This window comes from Gymnoscopelus braueri, assembly GCF_963280865.1.
Source record: "Gymnoscopelus braueri genome assembly, chromosome: 12".
NCBI classification, from domain to species: Eukaryota; Metazoa; Chordata; class Actinopteri; order Myctophiformes; family Myctophidae; genus Gymnoscopelus; species Gymnoscopelus braueri.
Window position 1 is genome coordinate 26,351,519 of NC_137614.1, and position 26,159 is coordinate 26,377,677.

The 26,159-nt window shown below is 42.9% G+C and overlaps 1 protein-coding gene across 17 annotated transcripts in view; it reads right to left on the reverse strand.

Moving 5' to 3' along the window:
* The window catches only part of plekhg5b (pleckstrin homology domain containing, family G (with RhoGef domain) member 5b), a gene marked incomplete at its 3' end in the record, with an annotated part of 69,890 nt that overhangs the window by 6,996 nt on the left and 36,735 nt on the right, over window positions 1–26,159 (reverse strand). For 6 of the 17 annotated variants that reach the window (XM_080445608.1, XM_080445597.1, XM_080445612.1 and 3 more), the window contains 10 exons: window positions 21,575–21,716; window positions 20,581–20,680; window positions 20,223–20,283; window positions 19,079–19,170; window positions 18,708–18,844; window positions 16,754–16,920; window positions 3,517–3,705; window positions 1,992–2,162; window positions 1,048–1,146; window positions 251–451 (listed from right to left, as the gene is read on the reverse strand). In XM_080445608.1, coding sequence (XP_080301734.1) covers window positions 251–451; window positions 1,048–1,146; window positions 1,992–2,162; window positions 3,517–3,705; window positions 16,754–16,920; window positions 18,708–18,844; window positions 19,079–19,170; window positions 20,223–20,283; window positions 20,581–20,680; window positions 21,575–21,716 — 1,359 coding nt within the window. The other 11 variants (XM_080445609.1, XM_080445606.1, XM_080445604.1 and 8 more) reach the window with 8 other exon arrangements.

Consider the following 26,159-nt stretch of genomic DNA (forward strand, 5'->3'; position numbering starts at 1 on the left):
TTTACTGTATCTATTAAATACACAAATAAATTGATTCTTTTCTATAGTCGTTTTCTGGTGAGTTGTAGTCAGTATAAGTTCTTTGCATGGTGTTTAGAGTATTAATATTAGTCTATATAAATGTTCTTTGTCCATTCTCACCATGCAGATAATACAAAGGCTGTATGGTCTCATTGTGTGCAAACTAATTAGTGTTTTGAGAGAACATTCTTCCTTTTTTTTTATAAATGCAGGGTAAGAAGCAACTCACCGTCCTGAATCCTTGATGGAGGTCAGTGGGGTCGAGCAGAGCCCTGGCCTGCCTGGCCTTCTCCAGGGCAGGAAGCATGACCTGGTTCCACAGGGCCGTGTGAAGAAGAATGAGGTCCTGGATGTTACTGAACAGCTTGGTGGGCTCCACCTCCGTCAGCAGCCCACTCTCCTGAAGGTTCAGCAGCCCGCACAGGAATAGCTGGAAAGAGGACAAGAGCAGCAAGTGTTAATTTAACTCTGAGAGTGTACACATTTGGATTTCTACACTCTCAGAATTATAGACCCGTTACCGAGTCCATTTGGAACCCCGGTGGTCCCTGGACCTGACGTTGAGAAACAGTGAATAAGACAATCTAAGCACTACAGCATTCAGCTCACCACTGCAAGTAAAATAAATTGCAACCGACAAAAAACTGCAATCAGACAGAGTTGATAAGAGATATTCCCCAGCAGAACAGACCCACAGAAGGTACAGATTACAGAGTAATAAACCTGCTTATGGACAAAGTTCATCCTAGTTGCTATCTTTGTTTAAAACCTACACAGAGGTTTATTGTCTCGTGTCATCTCGTGAAACATGCTACGAAAGACGTTGTGCTGTGTAATAGTACAGCGTGGTACCATGGCCAAGTCATCTTACATAATAACTACATAACTACACTGATTTACGCACGGACGTAAATCAGTGCATTATCTGTAAGTGTGTGTGTATATGTGGTGTGTGTGTGTTTGTATGTATGGGAGTGGGGGTTGAGGACAGCAGAGTAGTTCATCATGTACAATAACTGTACTTACATCAGTGATGACTTTGAGTTTCTTGATGTAGGTAGCTTCCGTGTGCAGCAGCTCCCATATGGCCTCTTGCTGGTGAAACTGGCGCCTGGTTAAGACCTGCTTATGAGCACAAACACCAACATATGACAAGCTTGTTTTGATGTACAGTATCATGTGTGATCTTTAAACATCTAAACAATGTGTATGTTGTCATAATGTATGACCAAAATAAATGCTGACAAAATAAAATTCATTCATTCATTATTTGATTGCATCATTATTACAATGACCTAGAGCAAGGCAGCGTATTCCTGCATAATTGCATCATACACAGTGACGATTTAACCGCGAAGATGCAATTACCCAGATAGAAGTTGGAAGAACCAGGTCAAAGTCATTGCCATTGTTACCATGATGATAACACCATTCACACGGAACAAAGAGTTATTATCTGGGCCATCAAGATAAAGACCAATCAAACACTGAGTGGGTTTTAAATGAAGCTCACAGTCGCACAATCCCTTGATCATTGCACACACACTACACTGTATGGTATCAGCCACATACACAACATGGTAAAATAGGTTCTAAAAAGTATAGTCAGGGTTGAGTACAGGTTATGAGAGAAATAATACCCTTTCTGTGCCACATTGTTTAGAGATCATAATGTGAAACAGACAGAGTGGCATGAATTCCCAAGGGAGAGTGTTTGAGTTGCGGGAGGGGGTGCTTAGGTGTGTGCGGCTCAAATAAGCACGTAAGGAGTTAAGGTTAAGACATCAATGAATGTCTAAGTGAGTACCTACACACAGTAGAATCATTAGTGTTAACTCTGAATGCTCCTTGTGTGCTCACAAGGAGCATACTGTGTAAATACAGTGTGTGTGTGTGTGTGTGTGTGTGTGTGTGTGTGTGTGTGTGTGTGTGTGTGTGTGTGTGTGTGTGTGTGTGTGTGTACACTCTACCTCCGGGTTGTCCAGTAGTGTCTGCCAGCTGTCCTCCAGTGCCAGGTTGGTCTCCTCCTCCTCCTCTTCCCAGGCGTCCTGGTGGAAGGAGAGCTGCCGTGGCACCTTAGGGAGACCAAACAACGTGTAGCTGTGCAGTTTATTCTGGAGCTGCTCCACGCGGTCAACATCCTGTTAGAGACAAAGGACAGAGAGATGGGGGCATGAGCGGAAGGTATTCCTACTACAAAACTGAAAAAAAGAATAACCCACCAGGCAAAACAGCTTAAACTGAAACAAAGCTGCATTAGTCAAAACAACGTCAACGGCATGACGGCGTGCGAGGAGAAGCCAGAACTAATGTCATTGTACCTTCTGTGTGGAACGTTATTGTTACATTCCAACTGTAAGGGGGGACAAGCCTGTGTATTAGCATATAAATCCTCTCCTCACAGGCGCCTCAATTCTTAAATAAACTGGTAGCTGCTATTCAGTCTGGCAAGCCTCATGTGGTTATGAAAATGAGCTCTGTGCATTGGGACCAGCTGAACAATAGAGGAGGTGGCCACAGCTATACAATGGAAAATGTATCGAGACACAAGGTTTTATGTATTAGAAACATTGAATAAAAAAAGGTCCCATCTAAACAGTACTCATCTAGGATGATATACAATTATGTCACGTTTATGTCGGTGTCTAACAATAGCTTTAGAGGTAAACTGATCTCAGTTTAGCATTGCTATTCCAAGAAGCTCTTTATGACTACAGGCACTGGCCATGTTTCCCCCTGCTTTGTGCAGGGGCCAAGGGGCCAGGTCTCAGAGGTGGGACTCTGGCCTGGTCCCGAATGGGTTAATAAGGGCTGGGTAGGCTGAATAGAGATGGGCTCATGCACTGACTGACAGGTGACTGACAGATACTGTCTTTCTCGGACATCTGCTACAGCGCAAGATGTGACCTAAGCAGGGGGAAGAAGACAATGGGAGTGTGTGTATGGGCGTGTGCCTGTCTGTGTAATTGTGTGTGTGTGTGGGTGTGGTGTGTGTGTGTGTGTGTGTGTGTGTGTGTGTGTGTGTGTGTGTCTGCCTGCCTGCCTGCGTCTGTACATGCGTCTGTACACGCATGTGGCCGAGCAAATAAAATTGGTTTCCATGTGAAAGAACTTTATAACTCACAAAATCCCATTACACAATGGAAAAAAATTAAGTGAACATAAAAGCCCTTTCCTCACCTACTCAAATCCAGCGCTGTTGCATTTGTTTGTTCAGAGTAAAAGTATACGAGCCGACAAGACAGGGGGCTTTGAAGGGAAATGATCTCACTGGAGCTCAGTGGATATGACCTCCTGACCTCCTCCTCCTAACCACAACCGGCTACCGTTTTGATTTGGGGTTTTTGTCTTTGACATATCCAAAGCCCGCCTTATCACTACACCGCTTTTAAAGCCACAAATTACGTTTGAATGTTAAAGGGTTGTGATTCTTTGGGCTACGCAAGGCATGAAAACATGGGCTTTTCGCTCTGCGAGCGGCCGAGGTGTCCTTACCTTGCCGAAAGCCCCGGCTGCACCGCCGCTGAAGAAGCCGCTGAATCGGCTGGCGGCACGGTTCTTCCAGCTGTCTGGTCCCCCCCCCACGCTGGGCAGGGAACCCCCGATCTGTCCCAGGGTGTCTGGGGACGGGATGTTCGCCTCCCCCAGGAACTCCGTCATATTCTTCCTCCGTCGCGCCTGACCCTGCAATTCAGAGAGCAGACAAGGTGAGCGATTTGCATGAAGCCAGGTGGAACTTCAGTGGGAAGAAAAAGGGATTAACAGAAAAAGAAAGGATAATAGAGTGGAATGAGGGATGACATCACCTTGGGGGGGGGAGGGAGCACTTTCCAGTGACACGGATGGAGAGAGCAGGAGGAGGAAAGAGACAGATACACAAAGGCAGGATAAACAGGAAGTCAAAGGGGGAATTCGGAGTGAGTGACATCAGCAGGACCGTTAAGGGGATCCTAATGGCTGCAGACACAAACAGGAGAGGGAAGGAATGCCACTTCCTCTGAGCGAACATTCGTTACATCACAAGGAACGAAGGGGGGGGGGGGGGGGGGGGGGGTACAAGATTGTTCCATAGGAACGGGTGGTCAGGGTCTGGCCATTGTTCCACCTCCATTGTTACCCTGTCAGCAGGCCCGCGCGCGCGCGCGCACCCTTGCACATGCAATCTCAATCCACTTTTACGAGCGCCAGGGCAAAGCAAACAAACAAGGAGCTACCTCAGTATCTGAGGAAGCAGTTGTTTTTGCCATCGAAGTGTCAGTGCCGAGGAATCTACTGGTGAGGAGTCAACAACAGTCTGCCCCCCCTCCCGACGCCACCCCACTTTGTAACACAGTGACAGAGAACATACATTCCTTCCAGGTTACTGACTGTTGACCAAATCTTTTTCAGCGAGGAAACTATTTTTCTTTTGCCGATAATAACCAGTGTGACATCACACACATGCAATCAAGATTTAAGGACACATATTGGCACAATAAAACACAAAATGTGTTACCAAGTCCCTGGGAATACATCAACAAGCAGACTAAGAATAAACAGAAGTGTGGGCCATATGTCACTACAACCTGGCTTAACATGAATACTGTGTGCTGAGTGTATAGCATAGCACACACAACCCTGTGTACAAAATGCAATATAAATATTGTACATCGTTCCAGTAAATTTTGTTCTACATTACACAGACCCCCATTTGGTCCCTTTTTTGGGAAGACTCTCTAAACCACTTAACGAGAGTAATGGCACACAAATGGTTTATGCTGGGTCAGACAAGAAGACAGGAATTCTGAGTGGGGGTTCTGAAACTTTTCAAACAACTCAACGGCCTTCAATCTCTCTTAAATATGCGTAAGAGAGAGCAGAGGGATTTTGTATATCACTTTTAAAAACAAAACTGAGAAATCAGCAGAGGGAAATGGAAAGCAGTACAATTCTTTCTTCCATATTTAGAGATGCTTCATTAAGGGGGAAACATGCCATTTCTCCTGCCTAGTTGAAGGGATTTCTGGGGGATCTTGCGACAGGAAAAACACGTTCAGGATCCCGGGGTGGTCATAGGGACTCTGGACCCGACTGACAAATACAGCGCAAACTAAACAGTATGCTATTTCTACAGTAGGGGTCTGGAATTTTTACTTTTAAATGTTTAAAACATTGCATGAAAAAATAGACAACAAAAATGTAATATAAGGAAGAAGATATTTTGCAGACGATATATAATATGTCTAAGAAGATCGGTTCACATGTACCACTAAACAAGCTAACTAAAGTCCTGGAAACTCCACATGCCCATGTTTACCCTTTAAAATCTCTTCAACAAAACTGTATTGGAAAACTGAATTCTCAAAGACAAACACAAGCAAAAAATGATGTACAATTATACAGCTCATATAAATACAGAATAGAGCCACAAGTTAACAGTACTCACCAGTGCAGCCAGCGGCATGTCAAAACTAACAAAAACCATCCTAATCCTTCAATTGGATTCATGGATAGCAGCCCATACTGGTGCCAGCTGCTGTACTCTCTCAACTTCTAGCCTCCCCGTTCGCCCTCCACCATACAATACACAAACACGCTATATTTGCATGTCCGGAGTGTCGACAGCTGTGAGAATTTGGGGTTATTGTCCATCAAGAAACTTCTATTGAACTTGAAAATGTCCCGGTCCTGACTCGCAACAGTTTTTCACTGTCTGCCACACACTTACTAGGCCGGTGTATCCCGCTGTCTCCGACTAGACCCTGGTCACAGAGAGTCTCTTTGAACTGGGAGGTATCTCTTGCCCTGTCCCGCTGTCCAAACAGTGAGAGGTGAAGTCTACTCACAGAGCGGTCCAGCCTTGCTGCATTTCGCTCAGACACTGGCTTGATGTCATAGCAACCAGGAGGATCCTGTCCCATTGTGTTTGGCAGGAAAGAGAAGGTGGAGCCACAGGGGGAAAGGGGGTTTCATCTGCATATTAGGAGGTGGGGTAAAAAAAAAAAAAAAAAAAAAAAAAAGTGTCTCCCCTTTGGTTAAGTGGCATTGGACACCCCATTTCCTTATACGGACTCCCCCCACCAACAACACGTGAAACGGACCCCATACCCCACCAGCCACGGCTGTCACAAACTCATTCCCACACTAAATTGTTTCCATTTACTATAAACCCCTTCAGTTCTGTCCAATCTGGACAACTGGGAATGGGAATTTTGCCCAACCGCAAATGGCCATTTCCTCCTTCTACTCTAAGCGAAAGCAAAACTTTTCAGTCAGTGCCACTTTCTAATCTAGTTGCGGTGTCATTTCAAGTCATATCATTCTACGCAAATCTATTTTCTATAACCGTCCAAACTGTTTATATTTCCTCTATACCCAGGAAATCTCAGCTGACAAATTACTATTAAAAATTTATGTTATGACTTGAAATTGGATTTGCGGTAAGTTTTGTTGTCATTGGGAGGCTCTCCCATTACTGTATGAGCGTATGCAGTCTGTATTGAATCACTGTTTTGCCCAGAAACAAAGCCCTTCTGGCTGACCGCTGACGACAACAAGGAACCAACGGACGATAATCACCTAACGGGAAATTCTCCTTGTTGACATGCTTGTTCCAATACTTTAGGTAGGCAGCTCAGTAGATAAGATCAAGCATGCACCACCCATAAAAATGTGAGAGTAGAGACGCAGACATTTGGAAAAACATGCAACTGAATGTAATCTAGGGCGGCCATACTTCTGCAGGAAGCAATTCTTGTTCTTATCTAAAATATGAGCAACTTCTGAAAAGTAGCAGCAAACCTCAAGAGCACGGACTAAACCCCTCATCTCGCTAAGCAATGTTCACAATGTCTCTCCTTTGTAGACATGTCAGTCTGTGGTAGTGGCTAACTATCGATTATCTTCTTAGCGAATATTCTATCGATTACTTTTTCAATTAACCGAATAATAGAGAAGTGTGTTTTTCTTTTTTGTTAAACATTTAGAAAGAAAAACACATTTGTCCCACCCAAAATATTTGTTTTTTAAATTTGAATCAATTATCGATCATTATTTTTGTATGATCCATTACATTGATTAGTTAGATTAAATGTTGCACCCCAAGCAGTGGCTCAGAGTCCCTGACCTCTTTTTCTGGAGCTGACAGCTCTGGGAACTCAGACTGGTCCAGTGGGGCTAGAGGGGGGGCAGTCAGGTTAATGATATCAAGTCTTGTGTTCACAGCCTTATCTCATCACTGCCTTTTGTGGCATTAACCTTGGCTTGGAAGCACAGGATGACAGACCCCCCCTAAAGGGGAAGGGATTGTATTAAAACCAAGTAGTCACACACACAGAGAGCAGCACCAATACCTTAAAACCCTTTGTTTATACTGGTCACCTGATAACGATTCCCCTTGATCAGGTGAGTTGATTAATGTTGGGAAAAGAGTGCAACACTAACTTCCTGAAAGTATGGGTCACGCTCATACATACAGACGGGTGACAGATTAAAGGGAGAAAAAAAGTAAACAACAAAGTACCTTAGTAAGGCTTTTTCATGATTAACGGTACAAGCTTGTTATGATCCTATTATGACATGTGTACCTATATAAGCATTCAAAAGTAATCTAAATATCTTCTTACATACTGTTGCTACAGGACCTATACAATTATCCATATAAGGAATTAATAATAGTCAACCGCAATATTTAAAAAATGCATAGGATTTATTCCAACATCAGTTTCACCTGTCTACCCTCTGCATGTGGTGAAACTGACCCCAACCCCCCCCAATCATATAATGAAATAGTAAGCGTTTATACAATTTAAACCATTTTGAATCATGAAGAAACCTTACTATTCACTATGTTGGCTTTTCCTTTCATTTGTCACTTGTGACACACACACGCACGCCAGTAGCCGGGAAATGTGAATAAATAGCAACCCTTGATGGTCAGCCTGCATACTGCACGTTTCAAGGCCATTTCCATACCACTGGCCTTGCTCCAGTAATCAAGGCCTGTCTAAAACACTGCAACAGTTGAACAAATAGAGGCTTTCAGCCCTGAGGGGGAGAGGTATCAAAACAATGCTCTTGTCACTTAATGGGACCCTAAACATGTAAGCACTGGATAAAAAGTATACCAGCATGATCCTACTATGTCCAATACAAGCTCAACCACCCACCCACAGACCCCCATGGAACCCACAGACCCCCATGGAACATCTAAAATTTCCACAATTGAGGTGCATCATACAGCAGAAAATCTTCACCAGTCAGTGCCACCAGTTTGAACCAAGCATAGAGAATATTAAGTGCTAGCGCCAACAGAGGCTGTGAACTCAGTACAATATCAAGTTTTAATTGCACGAATCCCAAGTAATGGACATGTCAATTCATCTCACCTCACAGCCACTGGATAGGGGTTTAGGGTGAGGTGCCACCTCTGGAATCTCTGAGTCCACATGCAGGAGGTCCCAGCTACGCCAGGAGGAGAGGCGCCCGAAACGCACCATTATTATATATTTTTTTCCTTTTTTTGATAAAAGACACAATCCTCAGGCAGGAACACTTGTTAAATCCAAAAGTCAAGGAGATTCCATTCTCAGGGAAGCCGGGGAGCGTTTTGCATAATAGAGGAAAGCGCAGAGTCCAGTGAAGCGTGTGCCCAGGTAGATCCTTCCCCTGCTAAAGCGACTATGTGGTCCTGCAGGTTGTACTCTGCTCACACACTCAGCGTCATAAAACAATTATGACTGCGTGGGTATCCAGCCTCCGTCAATCTTCACCTAAACTAAAGCACTGTGTGGGAGGTTCATCGTCTAGCAGGCACACACAGACAGACAAGGGAGTCAAATAGGCCACATCACTCTCTGTCACACACACACCTACTGCCATGGATACACACCTTGAAGGCTTTCTCAAAGACAATACATGCTCCTTGCTCCGCCCACTCCCTGTGGGAAAGGAATATTACAGCCTCACTCTCTCCACCCCTGACGACTTGACAAACACAGACTGTAAAACACCTGGGTGTTAATTTAACCCGTAAGGGTTCATTTGGTTACAGTTGTACGCTCTCTGGGTCCCTAATGGATACATTTACACTATGCACACAAGTCACCTTAAATCCACAAACACACACACTTATTCTGAACCGGCTGGATTTACACAACACAAATGAGAACAAATATTTTGGCATATTCACACCACTGCATTAACTTAGTTGATTAGTAAAATCCTGAGTATTCGTTTAACTCTGAGTGTAAAAATTACCCTTACAGGTCTATTTAACACATAGTGTTAACACTAGTTTTGAAATCAATATCTTCCTTTTTGCAGTGAATCCCTTTTGTGTATTGCTTATTCAGCATTCTTCTATTCTTAAATTAGACCATTCAGCATTACAAACCAGTTCTCTTTCAATGGCAACTGTATGGACATTATTTTTTACTTGGAACTATTATGTGCTCTGCATCCCAGATACTTCCTTTTCTGTTAAACAATCTATACTGACCGTCTCATTAAGCCTCAATACATGACTTATGTTGATTGGATTATTGTCATTGTCACTTCCAATCACCATCAGACTGTCTTGACTATCTCACCCCATCAAAAGCAGCAATGATGACTTCTGTGAAGACACTCCATGCTGCTATTGTTATTCAAAGTGGCGCAGTGTTAAATGACGATCGTCCCCATTGTGCGTTGCCACAGAGGTCAGCTAGGGAGAGATCTGGTAGCTGTTGAATTTTGTAGCAAAGTCCATTGTCATCCAGACAGTTTAGCGTATTTAGCCGGTGTAGCAAATGGCACTGTTAAAAACGAAAGAAACCAAACTTCCTATCTCTAAATGAAGTGTTGAATGCACTGTATGTGTGTTTACAATGAAAGCAGACAGTCAATATGAATACAATATCACTGACCAAGTTTTCTATTCCGTTGTTTGTGGAGAAGATATTGTATATTATATATTATATATTATATATTATATATATTATATATTATATATTATATATTATATATATATATATATATATATATATATATATATATATATATATATGATATTGTATATTGTTGCTCTCTTGTTTTGATCTCCTTCCCACTTGCCCCCCACCCCTCTTCTTCTCCCCCCCCCCCTCTTCTTTCTATGGAAATTAACGTTGCGATGGGAACGATGTACAAAAACGAATTTCACCCACTTTTTTACCTTTTAAACCTGTGATGTGACAATAAAACTGATTCTGATTCTGATTCTGATTAAAAGGGCCGCTGTTTTGGGCAAAGACAAGCTAAGATATGAATCAATTTCCTGTTATTTTTTCTTCTTTTTTTTTACTTTTATAGTTGTAGTTACTTTTTCATCTCTTATATTTCATACTATTTTCTCTGATCTGCCCTCTGAGAGCAATGCATCAAGTCCTTGTATGTAAACATACTAACCCAGTAAACACATTCTGACCCTGAATTTCCCATGAACGTAGATCTGGGCTGTACACGTCATCATGGTGCCTTCGGTGCCTCAAGGCGTCTTGGCTTGACTCAGTTCTTTCATGCTTTGTCGGTTACTAAACACCTCCATCACCTCCTCCGTCTATTGCATAACCAAGTTTTCTCACCCCAAGGCTATGCCAGCAGACCTCTCAATTCTCCTTTGTTCCTCTCTCAAGGCTATAGGCCACCTTTAGTGTAATATGAACCTCACAGGGACAGTGACAAGATAGGATTGCTGTGCTTGCGTGTGCTCATATCCTATTTGAGTAATATGGCGTACCGTGTGAGAATACCACACAAACACACAAGGCAGCAGTTGTCCCTGGAGGATCCTAGGCCATCAAGCAGCCAACCATTTGGCAATAATAATAATAATAATAATAATCCCAGTAATAATGCTAGCCAGAAGTAGCGTCCATGGCAAAAAAAAACAAATAGAATTATTCCATATTTTCCTACATTTAAAAAATGTACACGTTCATAGGGCTGTCACGATTATGAAATTTAGCTCAGCGATTAATTGTCACTCAAATAATTGCGATTAAGGATTTAATTGTGTTTTCTGTGGAACATTATGAATACAAATTACATTTATTTTTGACTTTTAGGCTTCGTAAACAAAAGTTGCACAGGGCAGATATGACAAATAACTTATATATTTAATTATTTCATCCTTTCAAAACAGAGATTAATAGTGGAAATAGCCGATCAACAAGCTCATTCGCGAAGCGTTTGTAGATCTGCTATTTCCACTAGTTTTGAAATGTTTGAAAAAATATTATCATTTTTAACATTATGACAATTATTAAGAATTAGTGTGATTATCTAAAATAATTGCAATGATGTAATAATTGTGACAGGCCTACATGTTCATAAGATACCACAAAATAAAATGGATGTTGTTGCTGTTTAGTTTATACCTATTTTATTGGTGACACACCTTGCAATGTATTCTTAATGTACCACAAAACTGGTACAGTAACAGTATGTAAACTACAGTTGTTAGTCATTGTGGTCCATGTAAAACCAAACCACTGAAGAAAATAATCTATCTATCAATCATTTGTTATTATTATTATTATTAATAATTTAAGTTCATGCGAATACCATGTCAATGCAACACGACAACCCAGTCAAGTATATTTTGCTTTATCATAGCAAAATGGATGTTGGAGCTAGAGTGGCTGTATAGGAAGCGGAAAGTTTCCGATTCGATCCCCACAGGCACGTGCAAACTTAGGAGCCAACCAGTGCCCAAGCACCTACCTGACTGCCTTCATAGGAAAGTGCCCTTTTAATGCCTACAAAATGTATCTCATTTATATAGCTCTCATTCAATTCAAAGGTTAGGACATTTTGTTTTCCCCTCCTGATAAGTCTGTTTTTTAGCAAGAAACAAGAGAACTGGTGAGCTCTAACAAACTCAAGTCTTCAGACTATGATGGGTGCCGATCCAAAAGCACAAAAATAGCAAATGAAGTCATCAGCCCTCGCAATAAGTATGTAACCTTTTTAAATAACTCACAGAAGCAGAAGGAAACAGCCCTGGACCTAGGACAGCGTTTCTTAGACATGTGGGTGTGAAGCCTGGGTTAAGCCATGGCTAGCACGTCTATCTCATACAAAAGCGTGAACTTGTTCGGTTGCTTGACTGGGTCTAGATTGTTTAGCTAGTCTAGTTTCTAAATTTGCTACTGTCCTACGGTAATGAATGATGAATAGGTTATTTTCTTTTTATTCTAAATTCAGTTTCCAAATGTTTTTATGAAAATGTATTTGTATGTGTGTGTGTGTGTGTGTGTGTGTGTGTGTGTGTGTGTGTGTGTATTTACAATGTAATACACATTGTAAAGTGCTTTGGATAACGGTGCAAGAAAAATGCAGACCATTTGACATTTATGGATGTGTTATATAAAAGGAGTAATTAAAAGAGTGCGAAGATCACTTTAGATCCTTACTGGAAATCATAACTTAAGTGTCTTGACTGGCAGGCCTGCCTATCTTTATAAGTTACTGTAAGTATCGATTCTCAAGAAAGCAGAAGCTAAAGATAAGTGTTACCTTTCACCAGAAACCTTAGCTGATGGACACAATGCTGTTATCAACTAATCTGATTAGATCTGTTGTTAAACACTTAACATAATAAAGATCAATGCTTCACTCAAATTTAATTTGGGGTTGGGTCCCTGGTTGGGTCCCTGGTTTGAACCTCAGATCATCCAGGCTTGATTCTAATTTGCCACACACAAATCATGACCTGAAATCAATGCATGTGCACTCCTGAAAGTTTAGCCTTTGATACTATAAAGAGCAGGCACGCGTGCATTTTATGGCGAGTGACCAAAGCCACTGCCATAGAAACTCCAAAAGACTGCAGTCAGCAACCAGAAGGCCAAGCAGAGCCATTGTCTTGCAGGCTGGTCCCATGGGCTGAGACCCAAATGGGTCAAAGTTCTTCTGCTCTTGGGTCCCCCACAAGATGAGAGTTAGTGTGATATGTACAAATCACCCTGTATTATCCCAACACCCTGAAGACAAGAAAGTCAAAGGCCCTAGACTGAAAGGTTTACTGTAAGAATTCCTCTTGTGCAATTGGAGCCAACTATGGAGCACCCGTTATACAGTCAATACCACCTTTTAACATCAGGACGACGGTACGAAGTACCAATGTTGCAGGCTAGGGCTTCAAGATCATTTGACAAATAAAGCGTCTATTTTTCTAACTCATGTATTTCCACTTCTCTGCCGGTTCTACTAGCTATGCTCCTCTCTCTGTTCTTTCCAAACTCTCAGTATACGACAAGTCTGTTCTTTCCCAGAAAATCTGGTTTTAGTTCATTTAAAATTTGCTTTCACTTCCATTTTAGGTCAATACTCAGTTATTTCCTCTGAAATTTGGTCTATTCCTTTTCCTTATGGAAAACAAAAGGAATCACCTGCTTTCGATATTATTAATTAATTATTTAGTACTTTTCTAGGAAGAGTATTACTTTCCTTCCCCCTAGGAGCTGGGGGGGGGGGGTGGGCAGGAAGGTGGGAGGGTATGTTTTGTCTTGCCCGTGTTTGTGTCGTTTAAGGAAAACAAAATAAAACAAAAACCTGTCTCTGATACTTTGTACGCTTGATTGTATTGTACAAGGAAAAATCATTCCTGTCCTAAAAGTTGGTCTTGACTGTCAAATGTCCTCTGCTGAGAACCCCCCAAAAAATGGCAAGTCACAAAAGTCCACAGTTTTGTTTTGTCTGCCTGATCTCCAACATACAGTGACCTTCATCAGGGTTGTGCATGGCACATTACTGCCCCCCTGAGGACAACATAGAGAGCTGCTGCTTTCAGGGAATGATGACACTAAAACAATGGGGTTGGTTGTTTGAAGTACAATCGGCTATCAGTTTAAAAATAACAACCATGATGTACAATATCGTACATACACACCAGAAGTTGTATAGAGCAATGAAAGAGCTGCAAAGTCTTCCATCACAACTCACACAGGCAACAAGTAAATCTGAAAATAAATTAAAGAAATATCTTATGGAATCTGCTTTTGGATAACGGCTAACAACACACTGTTTTTACATAGTGTAACTGTATTTGTAACCTGAATGTGTTTGAATTTGGTTTTTGAGGTATCATTAAGATGTTACATTTATAATTAAGGCTACGACACCATATAATCAAGATTGATTAATATTTTCCATTTTGGTTGTATTTTAATTGTACATTATTTTTTGATACTGTGATGTAAAATGTTTATGTAATGCAATTTATTTCTGTGTGGACCCCAGGAAGAATAGCTGCTGCTAAGGTAGTAGCTAATGGGGATCCAAATAAACAAACAAACAAACAAACAAACAAACAAACAAAGGTTAAACTACTTGTCTTTTTACTCAAAAAATGTCCTCTGGAACAAACGTTTTGGCAAGTGATTTTATTGTGACTAATAAAATCAGAGCAGTAGGAGGTACGCTATGACTAAAGGCTCTCTTTCTTCAGCAAAGCCCAGTGTTTGTCTTAAGGTAGTGTGTTTTTTTACTCGACCACAGATGGCTGGAAAAGGCCGTACCACCAACCTCATCTCTGAACCTCTACCTGTTTCCAAGCCCAAGGCAACAGTGACATCAGAGCTACGTTGACAGTATGCACATGCATGCATGACGTGCACACACACACACACACACACACACACACACACACACACACACACACACACACACACACACACACACACACACACACACACACACACACACACACACACTACTGTAAGTGGGTCTAGACTCGCCTCAAGGGAGGATTACACCCATTCCCTTGTTTTCACTATGCAAAAGAGACAGGGCAAGCCCACACAGGTCAATTATATAGACTTGACTTGAGTCACTACTAATGTCTGGCTGTGAATGGGTAACATTATTTGACTGTCTGTACTATATACTGTATGGTCAATAGAATGTATGTATGTTGCTCATATCCAGTGGTGGAAAAAGTACTCACATTTTTTACTTAAGTAAAAGTATCAATACTGCAATATAGAAGTACTCCATTACAAGTAATAGTCCGGAATTAAAAATGTACTTGAGTAAAAGTACAAAAGTATTGGTATCAAAATGTACTTAAAGTACCAAAAGTAAAAGTACTAAAATGTTTGAAAATAGCAGATCTACAAGCTCACAACGCGTCGCAATGCGACGCGTTGTGAGCTTGTAGATCGGCTATTTTCAAATGTATGCCTATGTATGAAATAGTGTTTAAGTGGTTAATGTATATTTTATAATGTAATAATTTAAATCTGAAGAGTAACTAGTAACTAACGTTTTCCAATAATTGTAGTGGAGTAAAAGTACAATATTTGCCTCTGAGATGTAGTGGAGTAGAAGTAAAAGTATAGACAATTGGAAATACTCCAGTAAAGTAAAAGTACCTCAAAATTGTACTTAAGTGCAGTACTTGAGTAAATGTACTTAGTTACTTTACACCACTGCATATATCACACAGAGAAAAGAGTGTAAAATAAAAAGTCCTCTCGTGGCTCAACAGGTATCAGTCTATGGATGGACTATGGATAAAAGACAAATGGTCCATTATTTCTATCAACTGCAACACGGCCGCACAACATGTATTCACATAGATCGGGACAAAGTGAACCCGGTGACTCTCTGTCCTAGTTCTGAGCTCTCTACTACACAGCAGCCAAGTAGACCGTAGTCGTACAGCCAGGCTCTCTCAGCACTTTATCTCAGTGCCAAAGCAACCACTTCCTATAGGTCACAGGATGCCTGGGATGGCAGAGTACTGAGTGAGCTCACCCTCTGTGTGCCAAGGCCCGACCCACACAGCACAGGGTGGGTTGGCGTGCGTGCATGTGTGCACTCACACACACCGACGGTGCTGAGCATGAAAGGAAACCAGCATGCACCGTACAGTTTCACTGCCCTGATGGGCAGGCCGACAGATGTAATGGCACTCGGTGAGGTCATTATTACCATGAGATGTAATATAAGCCATTGGCATCATGGGATGAGTTGGGGGGGGTGGGGGATTATGGAAAGAAGAGGGTGTGACCTAACAGAGGGAGAGACGGTCATAGGGTGTGTGTGTTATTGTGTGTTTTTGCACACAGTATGTGGTTGAGGGGCAGTTTTGCTAAGGCTGCTTATTATAAACGACTTTGGGCTTCCTTTTCTGTTAAGTTTTTTGTAAATATTGGTAGTTGCGGCTTGCGGCTTTTTGGGCTCGTTTCTAAAGTGTAGTGGCTTATTTGGGCTTGCTTCCGATTTCTTTTATTATTATTTAAACCAGTGGTTCTCAAATATTTCATATGGACCCCCAAATGAATATGTATGTGTCCCTAACCCCCATCTGAAAATGTTTTGTGCCAGGGAGCCCCGTACCAGATTTGTGTTGTTAAAATGTTTCAAAAATATTCCACATTTTATTTCAAGATTTTAAGAAAATAGCAGATCTACAAGTTCACAACGCATCGCGACACGTCGCGAGCTTGTAGATCGGCTATTTTCAAACAGCCGACGTATACAGTACATAGGTTTAAAGTGCTCATCTGGCCTATTGTCACTTCTTTTGGGCTTGTTTTTCCTAGACCTGGTTGCTTATTTCTCTCACAAAATCTGGCAACACTGTTGAGGGGGCTGCATGATTGAGCTTGATCAATCAGACGTAGGTTCCCACAGGTCTGAGTTGAGAGTGTCTTATAATATTTGATATCATCATTGTAAACAATGTCAACATGAGTATCCTGCTTGGCGAGGTGCAACTCACCAACAGGTCTATGCTTTCGCGTCGTCCCAGAGATCCATGCTCCACCTTCTCTGGGCTGGGGGTGAGGATGTAGGGGCTCTGGCCTCCCGAGTTCTTCATGTTGGGCAGGCTGAGGGATCGCAGGTCCTTCACGCCCTGCTCCACCTTAAGCTCATCACCTGGTCGTGCTGAACAACAAAGAGAGGGGTTGAGCCATCTGAGGAACTTAAAGCTAGATTTATACTTGATTGCATGCCGGTGCGGAACACTGAAAATAGCTATTTAACCGTTTTTTGTGCGATGCGAGGGGGGATGGCAAGCGGGGAGAGAATGCTTTCTCCCTGGTGGGTGGAGTGATCTTTCCATAGTTGATATTTTGACAGATAGGAGTTTAAACAGAATAAATGGGGGACAGGACATAAATATTCAATAATAATGCAAAAAAAAATATGTCCTTTTTGTCCAGTGTGAAACATGTGAAATAGAATGACAGCTTCCTAAAAGAAACATCTTGGGGCAGATACTGCATATACAGTATGTACAATAAATAATTTGATGTCATAACCCCTTTAAGAGTGTCTGATGAATGCTTAAGTGCAATGTTTTTAATTAAATAAAAAAAATTGCAAGTAAAATTTTATATTAAACAATTACTTTTGAAAGGTTACATAGTATGACAGTATGACCATTGAGTTCACTATATTCAACTCAAAGGGTTAGCATTAGCAGATGAAACTAGTAAGTGCAGGACAGACTTGGACCAATTGAAATTTATAGCAGAAGTAACAAAAATATGAAATGTTTATTATAAAAATGTAAACAAAATCTTATTTGATAAAGCTCTGACATAAATGTTTCATCCAATAAAGATCTAAAATCTAAACAACACAATTGTATGGGGTAGTCGTGTACAATAGCATAGAACAGAATATGGTATCAATCAATACAAATCCATTCTGATGACAGCCCTTCCCCCTCCTCCACAACCATGTGACTGGCTGAGTCAACAGCTGTGGACTGGATTGTATGCGTTGAGTTGACCCCTGTCTGACAGTCTGTATGTAACTCCAGACTGCGACTGAGAGGTGTGAGTCGGGAGGGGTGGGGATTTCAAAAGAACAGCAAGAGCTAATCAGTCATGGTATGGGATCGGTTTTTATGACGGGCTTAAATATGGGCCTTTTGATCCAAAGGCTGCTACAACCGCGGTTCCTATGCAAGGGTCCAAGACTGATGGGCACCGTTTCCCAGTTTAATCTGCAAATTCAATGCCAGAATAAAGGATAAGTGACATGTGCCGTTGCGTGCGTGACATGTGCCGTTGTGTGCGTGACATGTGCCGTTGTGTGCGCGTTTTACCAGTTGAGAACTTTTAAGCGTCTAACAAAGCTCTGGTTACTGGAAAAGGTTCCAGTATAATTCAGGAAGTAGATTTGGGTTACATTTTCAATCTTATCTTCATATAATTGGTCCTCACTAATGCTCACTATAAGAGGATACAATTTCCGTCCACTCATTCTGTGTCTTGTTGGGCTATGGACAGTCCAGACTGAAAAAGCTGATGTAAATATTCCATTGCATGTTTCTGCACCCTAATTCTGGCAGGATGTGAAGACACAATCCACTTCTTTTTCCTTCTAGTCTGAAACATGGGTGTGAGAGGAAACTAGGGCCATTGCCAGCTGTCCTGCCCAGATATTGTTTGTTCTTGGGCCATCTGAGCAGAAATTCTCCAGAATAAAAGCCTAATAGCTTGTTGTTGTGTTGCCTCAAGACTTTATTGGATCCCTTATCTTTGTTATGTCTCGCATGCACTCACTGCTAGGATCAAAAGCGGCACCACTTGATGAACTGCTTTGCAACCTCACTGCGTTCCAAAAGAAGCAGAGCAGAGTTGGATAAAACTGTTCCGACTCACAAAGCAAGATGTGGCATCACTCGTTCCAACCCGCCCCCCTGAACAAACAAGCCTTACCTTTGACTTTAAGATAGTGTCCACCAAAGCGATAGGCCTCGAAGTTGAGAGACAGCGGCGTGTTGGACTGATCCAAGAACAGGTCAACCCGGGACAGCTCAATGCCCTTCCTCTCAAACACTGGACCCAGAACCTCTCTAGTAACACATTGACAAAAGGCAGTAATCACCATACATTATTGACAACACTCACACAATACACCTACTACACACATACGAATGTGGCATGGTCAGTTTAAATTTAATCTAGATCATTCTTCGTCACAATGAAAAAGTTAAGAAGAATCAGACACGATCACGTGAGAGAACACAAGACCAGAATCAGTAGTACTGTTTTTGTTAGTTGTTCATGGCACTCAGACAGACCCCCACCTCAGGGTTTTCTTTTTCATGGCAGGGACGATTTCTGTGTCGATGTCGACGTTCAGATCAAACTTGAGGCTGAAGCACTCCTTACTAGGATCCTGCAGAGGGCAACAGATAACACAACGTCAATACAGACAAGAGCAGGGTCTTCTCTAGGGAGCTGGCCAGAGCCTGATGAGTGTATTCTCTCAACAGAGCCACAAGGGGGCTCTTTCTCACCGTTTAAAAAGAATAAAAGTCTGCACAACAGCATTGCTCCTAAAGGTTGTTTTTTTAAAACTTAAAACACAGTAAGTGGTACAGGTGGTACTGTACAACACTTCTGCCACACATGGACATCATCAGGTGAAATGATTTGTGACCCACCCCCCTTATTTAACTGTGGGTCACAACACGTGATCACGGTGACATGTTACAGGGCAGAAGTAGGTTACACAATTTGTGAGTGATTACCATTCCGAGTTGAGCGAGCTAACCAGCAAGCGGGCAAACGAGTGACAAAAAGAGGAAGGGAAAGAGACAGAGAGATAGATGGAAAGAGAGAGAGAGAGCAGACAGAGTAGTAAAATCTGTGAACTGTCAATCGTATACTCCTGTACTATCTGCACCAACAAAATTGCTTCAAAGTTAAATTAAGTTAACTTTACTCATACTTTATGTATATACACATCTTCCATTTTATTGTTATAACAGCAAAAGCACAATTTATTTCCCATAGCATTTTATTGCAAAGTTGTAATGCTACACAGCTCTGTTTACACATGTCTTTACTCTAGAAGGCCTACATTTTAATTGTAAATGTATGATTCCCATGTCATGCCAATAAAGACCCTTTGACTTGAACTGAATTGAATTGAAATTAAATGAAATTGAACTTATAGAAAGCATGACAGAGAGAGAGTAGTCTGACTCTGGGGGTAGACTATTATATCACTGGATCTCTGTGTTGCACAACTTTGACCAAGGAGCAAACCTAATTTTGTTCCAGTACTGGAACAAAACAAAACATTTGGATCCTTAATGCTTCATTTATTCTCCTTTGCGATGCGCAGTGAGCTTGTAGATCGGCTATTTACACACTGCCGTATGATGAAGTATATGTGTGTGTGTGTGTGTGTGTGTGTGCGTGTATTTCTGTCTGATCACTCACATCAGTGTGCCGTCTCCGTGGCTTCTTCTTCACCAATTTCATTCCCCCTGTTTTACGCTCCCTGAAAAACAGTTGCACACACGTTAAAATCAACATTCATCTTCCCTTTCATAGAGCAATGCTCCAATAGCAGCCAGTGTGGAAAACATGATTGTTACATAATTGTTAACTTCATGGGACTATTTTCTTTTCCCCCCAATAACCACAATAATCCCTGTTTGGTCAACACACACACACACACACTGAAAATAGTCTCCCAGTGCGAAAAGACAAAACGTCTTTCAGACAGTACAGTGTTACATGAATGGAACACGAGAATTATGTAACAAGCTGGATGTCCCAACGGCGGACTACTGACCCGCGGTCATTGCCCCCCTCGTCTTCTTCCTCCAGGTCAGAGGGGGGGCTGGTACGCGGGGGACAGGAGCGTGTGGACACGTTCCGAGCCAGGATGGAGCCTGAGGGGCAAAGAAAAACACGTCAGATGTTGCTAGCTGTCAGCGCAGCTGACACACCGCTTTAGTCAACCTTTAACGTCAAGCTTGAATGGCAAGTTTTAAACGTCAAGCTTCAATAAACAGTGATGCAAGTGTCATCATGACCAAACAGTCTGATTCATCATTCATAAGACTTAACCCATTAATACCTGGAACTGTGTCATTTTTAGATTTGAGCTAAAAAGCATTCTTTTACACTTTGGGCTATTCAAAAATAGCAGATATACAAGCTCATAGCGCGGCACCGAGTGCCGCGCTACGAGCTTGTAGATCTGCTATTTTTGAAAAATCGTGAAAATGTGTGCAAATCTTTGAATATATATATTTTTAAAGCGAACCGTTTTTAACTAAAATCTTTGCTTCTGGGGGTCCATGGAACAAGATATTTTGATGGGGGTCGGCGGCCAAATACATATCATTTTGGGGGTCCATGACATGAAGAAGATTGAGCACCACTGATATAGAAACATACGTTTTTCAGAATACTGTTGAGATTTAGGAGACATGTAGAATCGGCTTCAGGTCTCAATGGGTTAACATGCAAAGGCCATGAGCGCACAACTCATGATTTTAACTTTTGGACGGAGGCGTTAATGTCTTTAGGTCATGAACCCATGATTAACATCTAGGTAAGGAAAATGTTGCATGAGCGGATTCACGTTCCCTTCCTTATTTAGTAAAGTAAGATGAAAAAACTTCTGACTCGATATTTGTACCACATGATCTAACACTAAGCTAGTTGGTATGACATCACCATGAGTGTTTGTGCATGCGTGTGTGCGTTTATCATCTCTCGTGCGTTGAACTCGAACGGGGCCAATACCAAATAAAGATATGTCAGGATTGTCAGCCTACCTTGGGGTTGCAGATCAAATCGGGGGTGCCGGTCAAAGTGCATGTTGTCTGTGTTGTCGGAATGGCAGCGTGAGTCACATGGCTCACACAGGTGAAGGGGACTTTTGTTGTTTAGATCCTGGCAATCTGGGTGGTGACACACCTAGAGAGAAAGAAATTAAGAGAAAAGAAGAAGGATAAACCGAATGTCAGGCCAGCAAAGGAGCAGAGGAACACACAAAGAGGTCAGACTGACGCGCATGAAAACAGCATGTCAGAAAGACTGATTAAAAGGTGAATGGGACAAAACAACACACACATATTACACACGCAAAAAAAACACCTTGCACTGACTATTGTTTCTGCCACCATCGAATGGCCAGTGAGGCTGTCAGTGTTGACCATGGCATTCCTGAGTTCTGGTGACCCCCACCATCTGTCCTCCCAGTGATGATAACTAAGTTACTTAGATGTCACAGAGTGGGAGTCCCCCCCCCCCCCCCCCCGGCCGCCTTCCCGACCTGGGACCAGCTCATCCTTGCATAATCCAAAACCTGACCATAAGAGGTAAAGAGGCATATCTGACCATAGGTCAGCAGCAACTGTGGGAATGCCAGCCCACATGAGTTACAAAGCCCCCAGGGCTGTGCAGACAGGCAGCAGAAGGCTGCAGGATTAAGCCCCTTCTCTGCCTGGGGCCAGACAGATCCCTCCACCCCCCCCCCCCTCCTCCTCCATCCCCCACCTCGCTCAGAGGACCAGGAGCACGCGGGAGGTCTCCCTGTTCCACCCCGAGCGGTCCCCTTACCATCTCCTGCACCCCTATCAGGAAATGAGAATGTATGGGGAGATACAATGGAGGTCCCACTAATGTACTTCCTGTCATTGTTTCTGCAGTATGTGCTCACGAGGTGGTGTGTGTGTGTGTGTGTGTGTGTGTGTGTGTGTGTGTGTGTGTGTGTGTGCGTGCGTGCATGCATGCGTGCGTGGACTAGGGAAGGAGCTCATGCCAGTGAGTCTGGCTTTCATATAAACACAATAAACAGAGATAATACACGAGGTGGACACTGTCCCGCCTGGCAAAATGCCATCGTATACTATCTTACATAACTACACCGTGGCGTGGCCACACACAAACTAAGAACATGTCAACTTTAGCTGCCCGCCTTACGGAGGCAACACAGGCTCTCTGTGCAGTGCAACCAGCTTTACCCGGCATAACAACAACATTGTCTAAAGACAGTTCATAAACTCCCAAGTTTAAAGGCAACAGCGTGATTATCACCCACCCCTTCATCGTACCGTCGGTGCCTGAGGATGGGTGCATGGTGGTTCCAAGTCCATGCCACCAAGAACCCGCCGGGATCCCAAAAACGCTACTTCACCACTGATGTCAGATCATGCATGAGGAAAAACACGCTGGCGAACACAGCGACTAATTTATCCACTCTCATCAGCGTCTAGTTGGGGTGTAAGATTTTGAGGAAGTGGTTGAAAGGCTGGGGGGAGGTGAGGAGGAGATAGAGGGATGAGGGAGGGGTGGGATTGAGTTTAAGGCAGGGCAAGTCCCAGTAGTAAAGACATAAACTCAAAGCAGGAAGGGGATAGAAAAAAACAAAAAAAACAAGGGTCTGTCCAGCAGCTTTTCAGAAGTACAAAGCCCCCCCTAATCTTGTGGCCTAATTGGTGCATGTGCTCTGTCAAAGCCATCTGACGGCCCTGCGAGAGATTAAACAGCCCCGCTCTGAGCTTTTTTCTAGCCAGGGTCTTCTCCTCTTTCTCCTTTCCCCCTGGTCTCGCTCCCCTCTGCCACCAAGTCAGGCTCCTCCTTTCCTCCCACATACAGTAGATTGAGGGTCACAGCACCCAGAGCCACATCCAGCTAAAGGTTTTAAATAGAAGGGGGGGAGAGCTAGAGAGAGACGCAGAGAGGAGGCAGAAACAAGACTGAGTGAGTTTAAAGCTAAATTGAGTACGAGAATGGCCTTGTTTACTGTAATAGGCATGACTTGCTCTCCTCCAATAAGCACAATTGGGTTAAGTGTGCTTTCATGTTGTCAGACATATGATGCCATTGGTCTGTTCGACTGGCAGCCAGGCTCACGTGAAACTTAGAAACAGTGGTCTTGTTGTCTTCGCTGTTTGTTATGCTGGGAAAGTGATGTTTTACCAATGTTTGATTTGGGAAAGCTCCTCAGCTCTCCAAGTCAGACACTCCAAATTTCACTTCAATATTATATTATTATGAATCGCAACCTATATTATTATGAATCACAACATCAAACATCAAAATCTTCAGTCTGTCTTTCTGTCTGTCTGTGTCCAGATGTAATCTCTCAAACCACTGGACATCAGTTCAAAATTTATTGTGCACACTGCCCGTAGGCCAGAGATGTACCTCCACTCGTTTAAAATTTAAAATGGACGTCAATGGGGCCATGATCCGGCCGAAGCCTTGCCCAAACGTCATAGATATGTCATAGATGACGGACGTCACATGCTGGCCATATGAAGCCACGCCGTTCCCATGTGGATCGTGAGATCCCACATTGATTCGATTTTTTAAATGGGCGTGACTAGCGATTCGGGGCTGCAGCCAGGCAACAGCCCTTCACAACCAAACGCCAGGCCCTGCACTTCTGAGCTGCAGGCACAAGCACAAACGCACTTTTCTTCCCCATAGCTCATTCACTCTTACGAGAAAGAATGATTCAGAAGTCCCATCAGACACAAGTTGCACGAGCCTTAATGAGATGTGGACACCGGCAATCAGGCTGAAATAATGAGCAAATCAAAGGTGGGCCGGGTTAACAAGTTAGGGCGCTCACATTCCTGTCACGACTTAAGCAGCAGAAAGTATCTGCAGGCCGAGCCGAAACAAATGAGCGCGTCAGATGAGGAGAGGAAAAGGTTCTTCTCCAGGACCAGGTAGACAACGAAAAGAAAAGCTCTTGAAAAAGCCCTTGGAAGGACCTGCAGACTGCAGCTGAAGACAATTGTCTAGACACAGCACACACACACTGAACTACCTGGAATATGTATCACCTAATATAATTGTGTTTTGACATTCAAATAGCTAAAGGGTTAGGAGCAGCGAGGATGCTTGCAATACTGAACATTCCTATTGATGAGAGGGGAGGTGATTGATCCTTGAGGATGAGAATGGCCTGACTTCTATTATCCAGCGCGTTCTGTTCCAGCTGGACGCACTTTGAACATCTTCGCACAGGAGCAGGTTTGGGCGATGCAGAGGAGTGGAATGGCTGGAGGAGAATGCTGTGCTGGAGGAGGTGATGCATGGGGACAGCTGACAGAGAGTCGTGCATGGCCTGTGAACAGGCATACTGTACACTGAGAGTGTGGATGGATGTGTGTGAGAGAGAGCATGTGTGTCTTGTGGGCATCTGTGTCCCCCACAAAAAAAACACCAATGAGATTCCTGCACTAAGATTTGGCTGGAATAGTAGAAGGGTTAACCCCAACCCTAACCCACATACGTCACTCACGCACGCACATAGACAGACAATGTGACAACTGGGAACATGCACTGGGTCCTCAGTTAGCTTAGCACATCAACTGCCACGTGCAGTTGCTTATACCCACCCTGTCTCCACGCATGCCATACGCACGCCAAGAAGACACACCAATAGGCAAGGCATACACGCATAGAAGCACACACACACACACACACACACACACACACACACACACACACACACACACACACACACACACACACACACACACACACACACACACACACACACACACACACACACACACACACACACACACACACGGCTGAATCATCGGTACACCAGGCAGGCAGGCACTCAGCTGTACACTAAGGGTGTCAGGTTTCCCGCTCACCTGATGGCAGCTGTTGTAAAAAAGATGACTGCACAGACTCCGGAGGTGACTCAGGGTTATTACTTTAACACATAATCCTTCGAACTGGCACGGAAGGTATTCCAACATTACGCCACCGTCTTTCTGTAAGGCTAATCTTACTAGGCACAACAAATCCCTTTATAAACATAGCATAACACCAATAAAGAACTAATGTTGAACCAACTATTATTATGTGTAATGCGAATGTTATCCAAACGGGCCCGCTGTGTTGGATTTAGAGCAACTTAAGTCTGTAGTAGGTTTGGGTGATAATCAGATATCCAAAATGTAATATCATAATGCAGTCCCACCAAAAATCATTGCCGGGGTAACTGATTTTTCAGTTATTTATTATCTTACTTTATTTAACTTCTTCTAAATTATATGGCAATACTGTGGAAATGTCGTAATACTCAATATACCTGAAAATCAGACTAAGCCTGTTCTTTCAAAGTTTGGCAGCACTGCTTTGCAGCAACTCATGCGGAGAGAACGAAGCAGCAGCGTGGCCTTTTCTCTTTCCATGTCCATCAAGACAATACTGATAAAGGACACTGGGTTACAGTGCCAAGAGTACTGGGTTAAACCTATTGTCTCCCTGCAACCTGCCTGCATTTCCCCCTCCAACCCCAATCCTTCTCTGAACAGCATGTCCTGCCAGTACACCCAACACTTATGTAACACCATGCATCTCTCACACACAGTGTGTCTGTGT